Source organism: Oncorhynchus mykiss, chromosome 26, assembly GCF_013265735.2.
Source record: "Oncorhynchus mykiss isolate Arlee chromosome 26, USDA_OmykA_1.1, whole genome shotgun sequence".
NCBI lineage: Eukaryota > Metazoa > Chordata > Actinopteri > Salmoniformes > Salmonidae > Oncorhynchus > Oncorhynchus mykiss.
The window spans coordinates 873,305-889,471 of NC_048590.1; the positions used below are offsets into that span (position 1 = coordinate 873,305).

At 42.3% G+C, this 16,167-nt stretch overlaps 1 protein-coding gene across 5 annotated transcripts in view; it reads left to right on the forward strand.

The window, feature by feature from the left end:
• The window catches only part of LOC110526878 (aminopeptidase N), a 74,844-nt gene extending 61,315 nt beyond the window's left edge, over window positions 1–13,529 (forward strand). For 4 of the 5 annotated variants that reach the window (XM_036964375.1, XM_036964376.1, XM_036964378.1 and 1 more), the window contains exons 17-22: window positions 3,380–3,471; window positions 3,713–3,823; window positions 4,077–4,244; window positions 6,720–6,860; window positions 11,494–11,575; window positions 13,035–13,529. In XM_036964375.1, coding sequence (XP_036820270.1) covers window positions 3,380–3,471; window positions 3,713–3,823; window positions 4,077–4,244; window positions 6,720–6,860; window positions 11,494–11,575; window positions 13,035–13,187 — 747 coding nt within the window. In that variant the 3' untranslated portion in view covers window positions 13,188–13,529. Of the gene's footprint in view, window positions 1–3,379; window positions 3,472–3,712; window positions 3,969–4,076; window positions 4,245–6,719; window positions 6,861–11,493; window positions 11,576–13,034 lie in introns of those variants that run through there. The other variant, XR_005039886.1, reaches the window with a different exon arrangement.
• Window positions 13,530–16,167: the final 2,638 nt, after the last annotated feature.

The window sequence follows — 16,167 nt, forward strand, 5'->3', positions numbered from 1 at the left end:
TCTATCTTGACGGAAGATGTTATAGTTGGGTATGGAAATCTCAGAATTTTTGGTGGCCTTCCTGAGCCAGGATTCAGACACGGCAAGGACATCAGGGTTAGCAGAGTGTGCTAAAGCAGTGAGTAAGACAAACTTAGGGAGGAGGCTTCTGATGTTGACATGCATGAAACCAAGGCTTTTTCGATCACAGAAGTCAACAAATGAGGGTGCCTGGGGACATGCAGGGCCTGGGTTTACCTCCACATCACCCGCGGAACAGAGAAGGAGTAGTATGAGGGTGCGGCTGAAGGCTATCAAAACTGGTCGCCTAGGGCGTTGGGGACAGAGAATAAGAGGAGCAGGTTTCTGGGCATGGTAGAATATATTCAGGGCATAATGCGCAAACAGGGGTATGGTGGGGTGCGGGTACAGCGGAGGTAAGCCCAGGCACTGGGTGATGATGAGAGAGGTTGTATCTCTGGACATGCTGGTTGTAATGGGTGAGGTCACCGCATGTGTGGGGGGTGGGACAAAGGAGGTATCAGGGGTATAAAGAGTGGAACTAGGGGCTCCATTGTAAACTAAAACAATGATAACTAACCTGCACAACAGTATACAAGGCATATTTACATTTGAGAGAGACATACAGCGAGGCATACAGTAATCACAGGTGTTGAATTGGGAGAGCTAGCTAAAACAGTAGGTGAGACAACAACAGCTAATCAGCTAGCACAACAACAGCAGGTAGAATGACGATTGATTAGGCAGAGAGGGTCGGATTAACTACACACAGAGCCTAAGTGCGGCTGGGGCCGACAGATAAAACATAAACAAGCAGAATGGATTACCGTGATTAATGGACAGTCCAGCATGCATCAGCTATGTAGCCAAGTGATCAGTGTCCAAGGGGCAGCGGTGGATGGGGCAGGGAAGCTGGACTGGCGAGTGTTATCCAGGTTAGAAAACTAACAATGACTAAATAGCTTGTAGCCAGTTAGCTGGTTAGCTTCTGGAGGTTCTTGAGTGTGTTCTAAAAATGTAAAGATAATAGCGGTTCCGTATCACATTGGGTGAGGCAGGTTACCGGAAGGTATAAACAAATTAAAAATCGAAAAGGGATAGAAAGTAAATATGGGTTCAGTGAGTGTTTGGGACGCGGCGATTCAGACGGTTAGCAGGCCTGTGCTAACAAGCTAACAGTTAGTAGACGGTGCTAAACACGGTAGCAGTTAGCGGACCGGGCTAAACAAGCTAGCAGTTAGCAGGCCGAATTTGCAAGCAAGGAGATAGCAAGGGCTAGAGAGTTAGCCTTTGGGGACGTCGCGATGGGGGGAGTCTGTTTATTCCTCTTCATGCGGTGACATCGATGGACCGGTCGTGGGTCTGGATATTGTAGCCCAGGAGCTCAAAATGTTCCGTTTGCGATGGGAATCCGGGGATGAAAAATAAAAATAAAATAATAAATAGGTCCGTTATGCTCTGGTTAGAGTCGCGTTGTTCGAACTGGCGAGAGCTTTCCGAGCTAAAGGTTAGCTGATGACCGGTTAGCTGAAGACCGCTAGCAATGTTTTGCTGAAGCTGGTAGTTAGTTGACTAGCTTCAGTTGAGGGGTTCCAGATCCGAAGTAAATATAAATACTTTAGGAAAAATAGCTACGTTGGGTGAGGCGGGTTGCAGGAGAGTATTTAGAAGAAGTTGAGGTTCAGCAAAAAGTTTTAAAGATATGTGAAGAAAAAAACCCGAAAACAAACGATATATACAAGGGACACGACACGACAACACGTCCTACTGCTACGCCATCTTGGACTATCTGGGGTCCAATATACAATATACTATAGTAATAATATGTTATAGTCTGAAATATTGGCCTCTAGTGACAGACATGAAGCTCTAGTATCATCTTTAACCGAACATAGTTTTCGTACGTAAGAAAATGACATAGAACAACTTACAACATGTCATTATTTGTCTCATGGGCTAATACAACCACAATATAATCAGATTATTATGTTCTCTGGAATACTGGAGGCTGATGACAATTGTGAAACACTGCTATTATTGATTATGGTTGTAGTGCATGAGAAAATGACAAAGATCAACAACAACAACACACAGAGGACATAACAAAGATCAACATAGAGGACATAACAAAGATCAACATAGAGGACATAACAAAGATCAACATAGAGGACATAACAAAGATCAACATAGAGGACATAACAAAGATCAACATAGAGGACATAACAAAGATCAACATAGAGGACATAAAGATCAACAACAACACACAGAGGACATAACAAAGATCAACATAGAGGACATAACAAAGATCAACATAGAGGACATAACAAAGATCAACATAGAGGACATAAAGATCAACAACAACACACAGAGGACATAACAAAGATCAACATAGAGGACATAACAAAGATCAACAGAGGACATAACAAAGATCAACATAGAGGACATAACGAAGATCTACATAGAGGACATAACAAAGATCAACATAGAGGACATAACAAAGATCAACATAGAGGACATAACAGAGATCAACATAGAGGACATAACAAAGATCAACACAGAGGACATAACAAAGATCAACACAGAGGACTTAACAAAGATCAACATAGAGGACATAACAAAGATCTACAAAGATCAACATAGAGGACATAGAGGACATAACAAAGATCTACAAAGATCAACATAGAGGACATAACAAAGATCAACATAGAGGACATAACAGAGATCAACATAGAGGACATAACATAGAGGACATAACAAAGATCAACATAGAGGACATAACAAAGATCTACAAAGATCAACATAGAGGACATAGAGGACATAACAAAGATCTACATAGAGGACATAGAGGACATAACAAAGAACTAACAACATTCAGTGCTGTTCTCTCAGGCTTAGCTGAAACAACAGGTCTGATTGGTTCATACTGTACTTCCCCCAGGCTTAGCTGAAACAACAGGTCTGATTGGTTCATACTGTTTGTCTCCCAGGGTTACCTGAAACAACAGGTCTGATTGGTTCATACTGTAGTTCTCCCAGAGTTACCTGAAACAGCAGGTCTGATTGGCTCATACTGTTTGTCTCCCAGGGTTACCTGAAACAACAGGTCTGATTGGTTCATACTGTTTGTCTCCCAGGGTTACCTGAAACAACAGGTCTGATTGGTTCATACTGTAGTTCTCCCAGGGTTACCTGAAACAACAGGTCTGATTGGCTCATACTGTTTGTCTCCCAGGGTTACCTGAAACAACAGGTCTGATTGGTTCATACTGTTTGTCTCCCAGGGTTACCTGAAACAACAGGTCTGATTGGTTCATACTGTTTGTCTCCCAGGGTTACCTGAAACAACAGGTCTGATTGGTTCATACTGTTTGTCTCCCAGGGTTACCTGAAGATGCAGATCACCCCCCTGTTTGAGTACTTCAGGACCATAACGGTTGATTGGACCAGAGTCCCCACTGGACACAACGACCAGTAACAACTCTGCTTTTCAAATGAAATGTTATTTTAAACCAATTAAGATACATAATTGTATTTGTAAATATATCTTTCTGTCGCTTCTCTTACAACAGTAAATACACATTATCGGTCTGTTTTCAAAAGGAGTGCACTACATAGGGAATAGGGTGCTATTTAGGATGAACCCTTAGATATTACCATAATGTGTTGTGAGCCGTTCCACAGCCCCGTCCCTCTTGTCTCTCCTATCTCTCAGATACAACCAGATCAACGCCATATCCTTTGCGTGTCGAATGGGAGTGGAGCGCTGCAGGGTTCTCACCAGCGATTGGTTCAGAGAGTGGATGCTGAACCCAGACCACAACCCGTGAGTACGAAGCACAATTATTTGGGTTTCCATATCCTGGGTCTTTCCCAAAATTCCCAGGTTTACCAGAAATCCCAGCTGAAGGATTCCTGGAATCAGGAAGGAATAAGTAGGAAAACCGGGACTCCTCCAACTGGTAATTATGGTAAATATAGCAGAATTTGGCAACCCTAAGGATGTTTAGAGTTAACGTGATTGTTTTCCTTCTCTTCAATGATGCTGATTTTGTGTTTATGCAACTCTTTATTGACAGGATTCACCCCAACCTGAAGAAAACGGTGTACTGTAACGCTATCGCAGCAGGAGGGGTGGAGGAATGGGACTTCGCCTGGCAGATGTTCAAGAATGCCACAGTAGCCACAGAGGCTGCCAAGCTGAGGTCCTCCCTGGCCTGTACTAAGGTCCCATGGCTGCTGAACAGGTAGGCACAGAGGCTGCCAAGCTGAGGTCCTCCCTGGCCTGTACTAAGGTCCCATGGCTGCTGAACAGGTAGGTACAGAGGCTGCCAAGCTGAGGTCTTCTCTGGTCTGTACTAAGGTCCCTGCAGAACAGGTAGGTACAGAGGCTGCCAAGCTGAGGTCCTCCCTGGCCTGTACTAAGGTTCCATGGCTGCTGAACAGGTAGGTACAGAGGCTGCCAAGCTGAGGTCTTCTCTGGTCTGTACTAAGGTCCCTGCTGAACAGGTAGGTACAGAGGCTGCCAAGCTGAGGTCCTCCCTGGTCTGTACTAAGGTCCCTGCTGAACAGGTAGGTACAGAGGCTGCCAAGCTGAGGTCCTCCCTGGTCTGTACTAAGGTCCCTGCTGAACAGGTAGGTACAGAATCCTCAGCAGGAGCTAACACTCAGAACCACTTAATCTTGTGTTTTGTTGAAGAAAAGGTCTGGTTTCGTGAACCAAACCACACAACACTTAAGTTGGAGTGACGCTAGACCTTTATCCTGTTCAACTCTGAGCCGTTGTTTTGGACCCGGTAACAACTAATTAGTTTATTTGTTGTCTGAACATAGAAAGTGAAAGCTGTCTTTTTGGAAACTCAAATCTTACTGCTGGTGATGTCATAAAAAAGTGCCAAGGTTTAGTCTGCATGGAAAGGGTCCACCCTGATGGTCACTGTAAAGCAATGCATTCCCTTCTCCGTCCACATCATCAGTGTATTCATCCTCCACGTGTTGATCCGTCTCACTGGTTTACAACAGGAAAAGACACGTGTCCTCACCTGTCTAAGTGTTATTTGGAGATGTTTCACTCTGTAACTCGAAAGGGTCATTTTAAGATGGCAGTCATTTTGGCGCAGTGACTCACTCACTACCCAAAACAGATGCAACTGGTTTCAAGTGGCTAAGACATGTCATGTGATCTCCTACTGCTATCTAGTGGACAGATTGGGAATGAGACAGGGGATATATTTGCATGAATTGATAGGTAGAGATTTCCTCTTTCTCATCATGTGCCTTCAGAGAGTATTCATACCCCTTCGTCCACATGTTGTTGTTACAGACAGAATTCAAAATGGATTAAAGATTTATATTTGTTTCTCACCCATAAACACACAATCATTTACAAAAGTATTCACACCCCTGAGTCAATGCATGTTAGAATCATCTTTGGCAGCGATTACAGCTGTGTGTCTTTATGGGTAAATATCTAAGAGTGATTACAGCTGTGTGTCTTTATGGGTAAATATCTAAGAGCGATTACAGCTGTGTGTCTTTATGGGTCTCTAAGAGCGATTACAGCTGTGTGTCTTTATGGGTCTCTAAGAGCGATTACAGCTGTGTGTCTTTATGGGTTAATATCTAAGAGTGATTACAGCTGTGTGTCTTTATGGGTAAATATCTAAGAGTGATTACAGCTGTGTGTCTTTATGGGTAAATATCTAAGAGTGATTACAGCTGTGTGTCTTTATGGGTCTCTAAGAGCGAATACAGCTGTGTGTCTTTATGGGTAAATCTCTAAGAGTGATTACAGCTGTTTGTCTTTATGGGTAAATATCTAAGAGCGATTACTGCTGTGAGTCTTTATGGGTAAATATCTAAGAGTGATTACAGCTGTGTGTCTTTATGGGTCTCTAAGAGCGATTACAGCTGTGTGTCTTTATGGGTAAATATCTAAGAGCGATTACAGCTGTGTGTCTTTATGGGTAAATATCTAAGAGTGATTACAGCTGTGTGTCTTTATGGGTAAATATCTAAGAGCGATTAGAACTGTGTGTCTTTATGGGTAAATATCTAAGAGCGATTACAGCTGTGTGTCTTTATGGGTAAATATCTAAGAGCGATTACAGCTGTGTGTCTTTATGGGTAAATATCTAAGAGCGATTACAGCTGTGTGTCTTTATGGGTAAATATCTAAGAGCGATTACAGCTGTGTGTCTTTATGGGTAAATATCTAAGAGCGATTACAGCTGTGTGTCTTTATGGGTAAATATCTAAGAGCGATTACAGCTGTGTGTCTTTATGGGTCTCTAAGAGCGATTACAGCTGTGTGTCTTTATGGGTAAATATCTAAGAGCGATTACAGCTGTGTGTCTTTATGGGTCTCTAAGAGTGATTACAGCTGTGTGTCTTTATGGGTCTCTAAGAGCGATTACAGCTGTGTGTAGAGCTTTCCACACCTGGATTGAAAAACACAATTCCTCTTTGATATTATGGGATATTGTGTGTAGACCAGTTAACTTTAAATTCAGCCTGTAACACAACAACATGTGTAAAAAGTCAAGGAGTGTGAATACTTTCTGAAGGTGCTGTATATCATTCCTGCATGAGAACAATTATTCCTCTAAAATTAAAAATGACATCACAAGCCCTGCTGTGTTTGTGCATGTTTAGAGAAACACCATCAGGGAAAAAAATCGGACTTAGGTCACGTCACAAATCCCTTTTTTGTGTTGAAACAGGTATCTGGATTATTCCCTGGATCCAGCTAAGATCCGAAAGCAGGACTGCACCTCCACCATCAACTACATCGCTGGTAACGTGGTGGGGATGCCCCTGGCCTGGGACTTCATCAGGGCTAGGTGGAACTACATCTATACAGAGTAAGTCTAGGTGGAACTACATCTATACAGAGTAAGTCTAGGTGGAACTACATCTATACAGAGTAAGTCTAGGTGGAACTACATATATATACAGAGTAAGTCTAGGTGGAACTACATCTATACAGAGTAAGTCTAGGTGGAACTACATCTATACAGAGTAAGTCATCAGGGCTAGGTGGAACTACATCTATAAGGAGTAAGTCTAGGTGGAACTACATCTATACAGTGTAAGTCTAGGTGGAACTACATCTATACAGTGTAAGTATAGGTGGAACTACATCTATACAGTGTAAGTCTAGGTGGAACTACATCTATACAGAGTAAGTCTAGGTGGAACTACATCTATACAGTGTAAGTCTAGGTGGAACTACATCTATACAGAGTAAGTCTAGGGGGAACTACATCTATACAGTGTAAGGTGGAACTACATCTATACAGAGTAAGTCATCAGGGCTAGGTGAAACTACATCTATACAGAGTAAGTCTAGGTGGAACTACATCTATACAGAGTAAGTCATCAGGGCTAGGTGAAACTACATCTATACAGAGTAAGTCTAGGTGGAACTACATCTATACAGTGTAAGGCTAGGTGGAACTACATCTATACAGAGTAAGTCTAGGTGAAACTACATCTATACAGAGTAAGTCATCAGGGCTAGGTGAAACTACATCTATACAGAGTAAGTCTAGGTGGAACTACATCTATACAGTGTAAGTCTAGGTGGAACTACATATATACAGAGTAAGTCTAGGTGAAACTACATCTATACAGTGTAAGGCTATGTGGAACTACATCTATACAGAGTAAGTCTAGGTGGAACTACATCTATACAGAGTAAGTCTAGGTGAAACTACATCTATACAGAGTAAGTATAGGTGAAACTACATATATACAGAGTAAGTCATCAGGGCTAGGTGAAACTACATCTATACAGAGTAAGTCTAGGTGGAACTACATCTATACAGTGTAAGTCTAGGTGGAACTACATCTATACAGTGTAAGTCTAGGTGGAACTACATCTATACAGTGTAAGTCTAGGTGGAACTACATCTATACAGAGTAAGTCTAGGTGGAACTACATCTATACAGAGTAAGTCTAGGTGGAACTACATCTATACAGAGTAAGTCTAGGGGGAACTACATCTATACAGTGTAAGGTGGAACTGCATCTATACAGAGTAAGTCATCAGGGCTAGGTGAAACTACATCTATACAGAGTAAGTCTAGGTGGAACTACATCTATACAGAGTACGTCTAGGGGGAACTACATCTATACAGTGTAAGGTGGAACTGCATCTATACAGTGTAAGTCTAGGTGGAACTACATCTATACAGTGTAAGGCTAGGTGAAACTACATCTATACAGAGTAAGTCTAGGAGGAACTACATCTATACAGAGTAAGTCTTCAGGGCTAGGTGAAACTACATCTATACAGAGTAAGTCTAGGTGGAACTACATCTATACAGAGTAAGTCTAGGTGAAACTACATCTATACAGAGTAAGTCATCAGGGCTAGGTGAAACTACATCTATACAGTGTAAGTCTAGGTGGAACTACATATATACAGAGTAAGTCTAGGTGAAACTAAATCTATACAGTGTAAGGCTAGGTGGAACTACATCTATACACTGTAAGTCTAGGTGGAACTACATCTATACAGAGTAAGTCTAGGTGAAACTACATCTATACAGAGTAAGTCTAGGTGAAACTACATCTATACAGAGTAAGTCATCAGGGCTAGGTGAAACTACATCTATACAGAGTAAGTCTAGGTGGAACTACATCTATACAAAGTAAGTCTAGGTGGAACTACATCTATACAGTGTAAGGCTAGGTGGAACTACATGTATCCAGTGTAAGTCTAGGTGGAACTACATCTATACAGTGTAAGTCTAGGTGGAACTACATCTATACAGTGTAAGTCTAGGTGGAACTACATCTATACAGTGTAAGTCTAGGTGGAACTACATCTATACAGAGTAAGTCTATGTGGAACTACATCTATACAGAGTAAGTCTAGGTGGAACTACATCTATACAGTGTAAGTCTAGGTGGAACTGCATCTATACAGAGTAAGTCTAATGGGAACTACATCTATACAGAGTAAGTCATCAGGGCAAGGTGAAAATACATCTATACAGAGTAAGTCTAGGTGGAACTACATCTATACAGAGTAAGTCATCAGGGCTAGGTGAAACTACATCTATACAGAGTAAGTCTAGGTGGAACCACATCTATACAGTGTAAGGCTAGGTGGAACTACATCTATACAGAGTAAGTCTAGGTGAAACTACATCTATACAGAGTAAGTCATCAGGGCTAGGTGAAACTACATCTATACAGAGTAATTCTAGGTGGAACTACATCTATACAGTGTAAGTCTAGGTGGAACTACATCTATACAGTGTAAGGCTAGGTGGAACTACATCTATACAGTGTAAGTCTAGGTGGAACTACATCTATACAGAGTAAGTCTAGGTGAAACTACATCTATACAGTGTAAGTCTAGGTGGAACTACATCTATACAGTGTAAGTCTAGGTGGAACTACATCTATACAGAGTAAGTCTAGGTGAAACTACATCTATACAGAGTAAGTCTAGATGAAACTACATCTATAAAGAGTAAGTCATCAGGGCTAGGTGAAACTACATCTATACAGAGTAAGTCTAGGTGGAACTACATGTATACAGAGTAAGTCTAGGTGGAACTACATCTATACAGTGTAAGGCTAGGTGGAACTACATCGATATAGAGTAAGTCTAGGTGGAACTACATCTATACAGAGTAAGTCTAGGTGGAACTACATATATATACAGAGTAAGTCTAGGTGGAACTACATCTATACAGAGTAAGTCTAGGTGGAACTACATCTATACAGAGTAAGTCATCAGTGCTAGGTGGAACTACATCTATAAGGAGTAAGTCTAGGTGGAACTACATCTATACAGTGTAAGTCTAGGTGGAACTACATCTATACAGTGTAAGTCTAGGTGGAACTACATCTATACAGTGTAAGTCTAGGTGGAACTACATCTATACAGAGTAAGTCTAGGTGGAACTACATCTATACAGTGTAAGTCTAGGTGGAACTACATCTATACAGAGTAAGTCTAGGGGGAACTACATCTATACAGTGTAAGGTGGAACTACATCTATACAGAGTAAGTCATCAGGGCAAGGTGAAACTACATCTATACAGAGTAAGTCTAGGTGGAACTACATGTATACAGAGTAAGTCTAGGTGGAACTACATCTATACAGTGTAAGGCTAGGTGGAACTACATCTATACAGAGTAAGTCTAGGTGAAACTACATCTATACAGAGTAAGTCTAGATGAAACTACATCTATAAAGAGTAAGTCATCAGGGCTAGGTGAAACTACATCTATACAGAGTAAGTCTAGGTGGAACTACATGTATACAGAGTAAGTCTAGGTGGAACTACATCTATACAGTGTAAGGCTAGGTGGAACTACATCGATATAGAGTAAGTCTAGGTGGAACTACATCTATACAGAGTAAGTCTAGGTGGATCTACATCTATACAGAGTAAGTCTAGGTGAAACTACATCTATACAGAGTAAGTCATCAGGGCTAGGTGAAACTACATCTATACAGAGTAATTCTAGGTGGAACTACATCTATACAGTGTAAGTCTAGGTGGAACTACATCTATACAGTGTAAGGCTAGGTGGAACTACATCTATACAGTGTAAGTCTAGGTGGAACTACATCTATACAGAGTAAGTCTAGGTGAAACTACATCTATACAGTGTAAGTCTAGGTGGAACTACATCTATACAGTGTAAGTCTAGGTGGAACTACATCTATACAGAGTAAGTCTAGGTGAAACTACATCTATACAGAGTAAGTCTAGGTGAAACTACATCTATAAAGAGTAAGTCATCAGGGCTAGGTGAAACTACATCTATACAGAGTAAGTCTAGGTGGAACTACATCTATACAGAGTAAGTCTAGGTGGAACTACATCTATACAGTGTAAGGCTAGGTGGAACTACATCGATATAGAGTAAGTCTAGGTGGAACTACATCTATACAGAGTAAGTCTAGGTGGAACTACATCTATACAGAGTACGTCTAGGTGAAACTACATCTATACAGAGTAAGACATCAGGGCTAGGTGGAACTACATCTATACAGAGTAAGTCTAGGTGGAACTACATCTATACAGTGTAAGTCTAGGTGGAACTACATCTATACAGAGTAAGTCTAGGTGGAACTACATCTATACAGAGTAAGTCATCAGGGCTAGATGGAACTACATCTATACAGAGTAAGTCTAGATGGAACTACATCTATGCAGTGTAAGTCTAGGTGGAACTACATCTACACAGTGTAAGTCTAGGTGGAACTACATCTATATGGTGTAAGTCTAGGTGGAACTACATCTATACGGTGTAAGTTTAGGTGGAACTACATCTATGCAGAGTAGGTCATCAGGGCTAGGTGGATCTACATCTATGCAGAGTAGGTCTAGGTGGAACTACATCTATACGGTGTAAGTCTAGGTGGGGCTATTGGACATCATGTAACTGTGAATATGTATCAGAGAAACTGATGTTTATTCACTAAGTAAAGATAATAATAATACGTCGTTGTACCTGGCAGATATGGTGGTGGATCCTTCTCATTCTCTAACCTCATCAACAGTGTGACCAGGAGATTCTCTACTGAGTTTGAGCTGAAGCAGGTTGGTACTGAGCTGAATCAGGGCTGTCCAACCCTGTTCCCGGAGAGCTTACCCTCCTGTAGGTTTTCACTCTAACCCTGTTCCTGGAGAGCTACCCTCCTGTAAGGTTTTCACCCTAAGCCTGTTCCTGGAGAGCTACCCTCCTGTAGGTTTTCACCCTAAGCCTGTTCCTGGAGAGCTACCCTCCTGTAAGGTCTTCACCCTAAGCCTGTTCCTGGAGAGCTACCCTCCTGTAAGGTTTTCACCCTAAGCCTGTTCCTGGAGAGCTTACCCTCCTGTAGGTTTTCACCCTAAGCCTGTTCCTGGAGAGCTACCCTCCTGTAAGGTTTTCATCCTAACCCTGTTCCTGGAGAGCCTACCCTCCTGTAAGGTTTTCATCCTAACCCTGTTCCTGGAGAGCCTACCCTCCTGTAAGGTTTTCATCCTAACCCTGTTCCTGGAGAGCTTACCCTCCTGTAGGTTTTCACCCTAAGCCTGTTCCTGGAGAGCCTACCCTCCTGTAAGGTTTTCACCCTAAGCCTGTTCATGGAGAGCCTACCCTCCTGTAGGTTTTCACCCTAAGCCTGTTCCTGGAGAGCTACCCTCCTGTAGGTTTTCACCCTAAGCCTGTTCCTGGAGAGCTACCCTCCTGTAAGGTTTTCATCCTAACCCTGTTCCTGGAGAGCTTACCCTCCTGTAAGGTTTTCATCCTAACCCTGTTCCTGGAGAGCCTACCTTCCTGTAAGGTTTTCATCCTAACCCTGTTCCTGGAGAGCTACCCTCCTGTAGGTTTTCACCCTAAGCCTGTTCCTGGAGAGCTACCCTCCTGTAAGGTTTTCACCCTAAGCCTGTTCCTGGAGAGCTACCCTCCTGTAAGGTTTTCAAAGGTTAGTGAACCCTGGGGTGAAACCTACATTACGGTATCTCTCCAGGAACAGGGTTGGAGTTAAAACCTACAGGACAGTATCTCTCCAGGAACAGGGTTGGAGTTAAAACCTACAGGACGGTATCTCTCCAGGAACAGGGTTGGAGTTAAAACCTACAGGACAGTATCTCTCCAGGAACAGGGTTGAGCAGCCCTGGGCTGTGTGGAACTACATCTATGCAGAGTAAATCTAGGTGGAACTACATCTATGCAGAGTAAGTCATCTGGGCTGAATGGATGAATGGATGGATAGATGGATGGTCTGTTTGTTGGGGGGGGTTACAGATACAGTTTAATAAGGTATCAATTAGACTAGAGGTATATGTATGGATGGATGGTCTGTTTGTTAGGGGGGGGGGGGGGGGGGTTACAGATACAGTTTAATAAGGTATCAATTAGACTAGAGGTATATGTATGAATGGATGGTCTGTTTGTTGGGGGGGGGGGGGGGGGGGGGGGGTGACCAGAGCTTGTTTTCCTCCCTCTCAAATGAGTTAGAAACGACAACATTGTTGAGTCAGTATTGTGATTTCTACCATGTTTCTGTAATTGCAGCTGAAGCAGTTTAAAGAGGACAATGCCCGTGTGGGGTTTGGCTCGGGGACGCTGGCTCTGGAGCAGGCTATTGAGAGGACTACGGCCAACATCAAATGGGTGGCGGAGAACCAGGAGCACGTTATGAAGTGGTTGGCCAATGAATGTACGTGAAATACCCCCCCACTACAGCACCGCGCGACCAGGCCAATGGTGTTACTGCTTACTGAACCATCAGGGATATACAGACTGTATTAAACAGACCACAAACATGGGGCTGTGTGACCCAAATGGCACCCTATTCCCTGTATAGCTTGCTACATAGGGCTCTGGTTAAAAAGAGTGCACTCCATAGGGAATAGGGAGCCATTTGGGACAGAGATGTGCTGTATAATGATGAATGGACCAAAATCATGTTGTTACTTGAATCATGTGCATCCATTTTGGATTGTCAGTTTTTCATGTTCTCATGTTAATAAATGTCTGCCAATAAACGCTCAGTTAATATTGTCAGTTTCCAATCTCCCCAATATGTTCCTGGTCTATACCTTCAGTTTCCAATCTCCCCAATATGTTCCTGGTCTATACCTTCAGTTTCCAATCTCCCCAATATGTTCCTGGTCTTTACCTTCAGTTTCCAATCTCCCCAATATGTTCCTGGTCTTTACCTTCAGTTTCCAATCTCCACAATATGTTCCTGCTCTTTACCTTCAGTTTCCAATCTCCCCAATATGTTCCTGGTCTTTACCTTCAGTTTCCAATCTCCCCAATATGTTCCTGGTCTTTACCTTCAGTTTCCAATCTCCCCAATATGTTCCTGCTCTATACCTTCAGTTTCCAATCTCCCCAATATGTTCCTGCTCTATACCTTCAGTTTCCAATCTCCCCAATATGTTCCTGCTCTTTACCTTCAGTTTCCAATCTCCCCAATATGTTCCTGGTCTTTACCTTCAGTTTCCAATCTCCCCAATATGTTCCTGCTCTATACCTTCAGTTTCCAATCTCCCCAATATGTTCCTGCTCTATACCTTCAGTTTCCAATCTCCCCAATATGTTCCTGGTCTTTACCTTCAGTTTCCAATCTCCCCAATATGTTCCTGCTCTATACCTTCAGTTTCCAATCTCCCCAATATGTTCCTGGTCTTTACCTTCAGTTTCCAATCTCCCCAATATGTTCCTGCTCTTTACCTTCAGTTTCCAATCTCCCCAATATGTTCCTGGTCTTTACCTTCAGTTTCCAATCTCCCCAATATGTTCCTGCTCTATACCTTCAGTTTCCAATCTCCCCAATATGTTCCTGCTCTATACCTTCAGTTTCCAATCTCCCCAATATGTTCCTGCTCTTTACCTTCAGTTTCCAATCTCCCCAATATGTTCCTGGTCTTTACCTTCAGTTTCCAATCTCCCCAATATGTTCCTGCTCTATACCTTCAGTTTCCAATCTCCCCAATATGTTCCTGCTCTATACCTTCAGTTTCCAATCTCCCCAATATGTTCCTGCTCTATACCTTCAGTTTCCAATCTCCCCAATATGTTCCTGCTCTTTACCTTCAGTTTCCAATCTCCCCAATATGTTCCTGCTCTTTACCTTCAGTTTCCAATCTCCCCAATATGTTCCTGCTCTATACCTTCAGTTTCCAATCTCCCCAATATGTTCCTGGTCTTTACCTTCAGTTTCCAATCTCCCCAATATGTTCCTGCTCTTTACCTTCAGTTTCCAATCTTCCCAATATGTTCCTGCTCTTTACCTTCAGTTTCCAATCTCCCCAATATGTTCCTGGTCTTTACCTTCAGTTTCCAATCACCCCAATATGTTCCTGGTCTTTACCTTCAGTTTCCAATCTCCCCAATATGTTCCTGCTCTATACCTTCAGTTTCCAATTTCCCCAATATGTTCCTGCTCTATACCTTCAGTTTCCAATCTCCCCAATATGTTCCTGCTCTTTACCTTCAGTTTCCAATCTCCCCAATATGTTCCTGGTCTTTACCTTCAGTTTCCAATCTCCCCAATATGTTCCTGGTCTTTACCTTCAGTTTCCAATCTCCCCAATATGTTCCTGCTCTATACCTTCAGTTTCCAATCTCCCCAATATGTTCCTGGTCTTTACCTTCAGTTTCCAATCTCCCCAATATGTTCCTGCTCTTTACCTTCAGTTTCCAATCTCCCCAATATGTTCCTGCTCTTTACCTTCAGTTTCCAATCTCCCCAATATGTTCCTGCTCTATACCTTCAGTTTCCAATCTCCCCAATATGTTCATGCTCTATACCTTCAGTTTCCAATCTCCCCAATATGTTCCTGGTCTTTACCTTCAGTTTCCAATCTCCCCAATATGTTCCTGGTCTTTACCTTCAGTTTCCAATCTCCCCAATATGTTCCTGCTCTTTACCTTCAGTTTCCAATCTCCCCAATATGTTCCTGCTCTTTACCTTCAGTTTCCAATCTCCCCAATATGTTCCTGCTCTTTACCTTCAGTTTCCAATCTCCCCAATATGTTCCTGGTCTTTACCTTCAGTTTCCAATCTCCCCAATATGTTCCTGCTCTTTACCTTCAGTTTCCAATCTCCCCAATATGTTCCTGCTCTTTACCTTCAGTTTCCAATCTCCCCAATATGTTCCTGCTCTTTACCTTCAGTTTGTTATTGGAAATCTGACACAGTTTCCTTCTTTACAGAAGGATGCACTGGATGTCTATAACAAAAAGGCCAATATCTCAGTAACTACGGTCAACATAGAAAATGACTCCTTTTGATTCAATTATATGTATATTTTTTAGAACGTGTTGCAGTTGTTATTGTGACTGACCAGCTCGATTTGGACTGTAGCAAGAAAATAGTGTTTTTTTACATCGGATAAAAGTAGAGATTCAGACCTACTGGTATATCATACACTACAGAGGAACAATGGGAAAGTAATTCTGCTTTGAAAGTTGATAAACTTGTAAACTCACTTTTGAGGAAATGGCCCTTGAATGATTTTTGGTACACCTACTGGAAAGCTCTTCTTGGTCTACACCCATTCAGCGTCGTTCCCACCCTCTTAAGCCTGGGCCCCACCCATCTCTTTAAGGGTTCACATGTGAGGCCGTGTACTAAACAACCAACGATTTCAAGACTAATGGTTGGTTTATATTACGTCTATCGACAGTTGTCCAA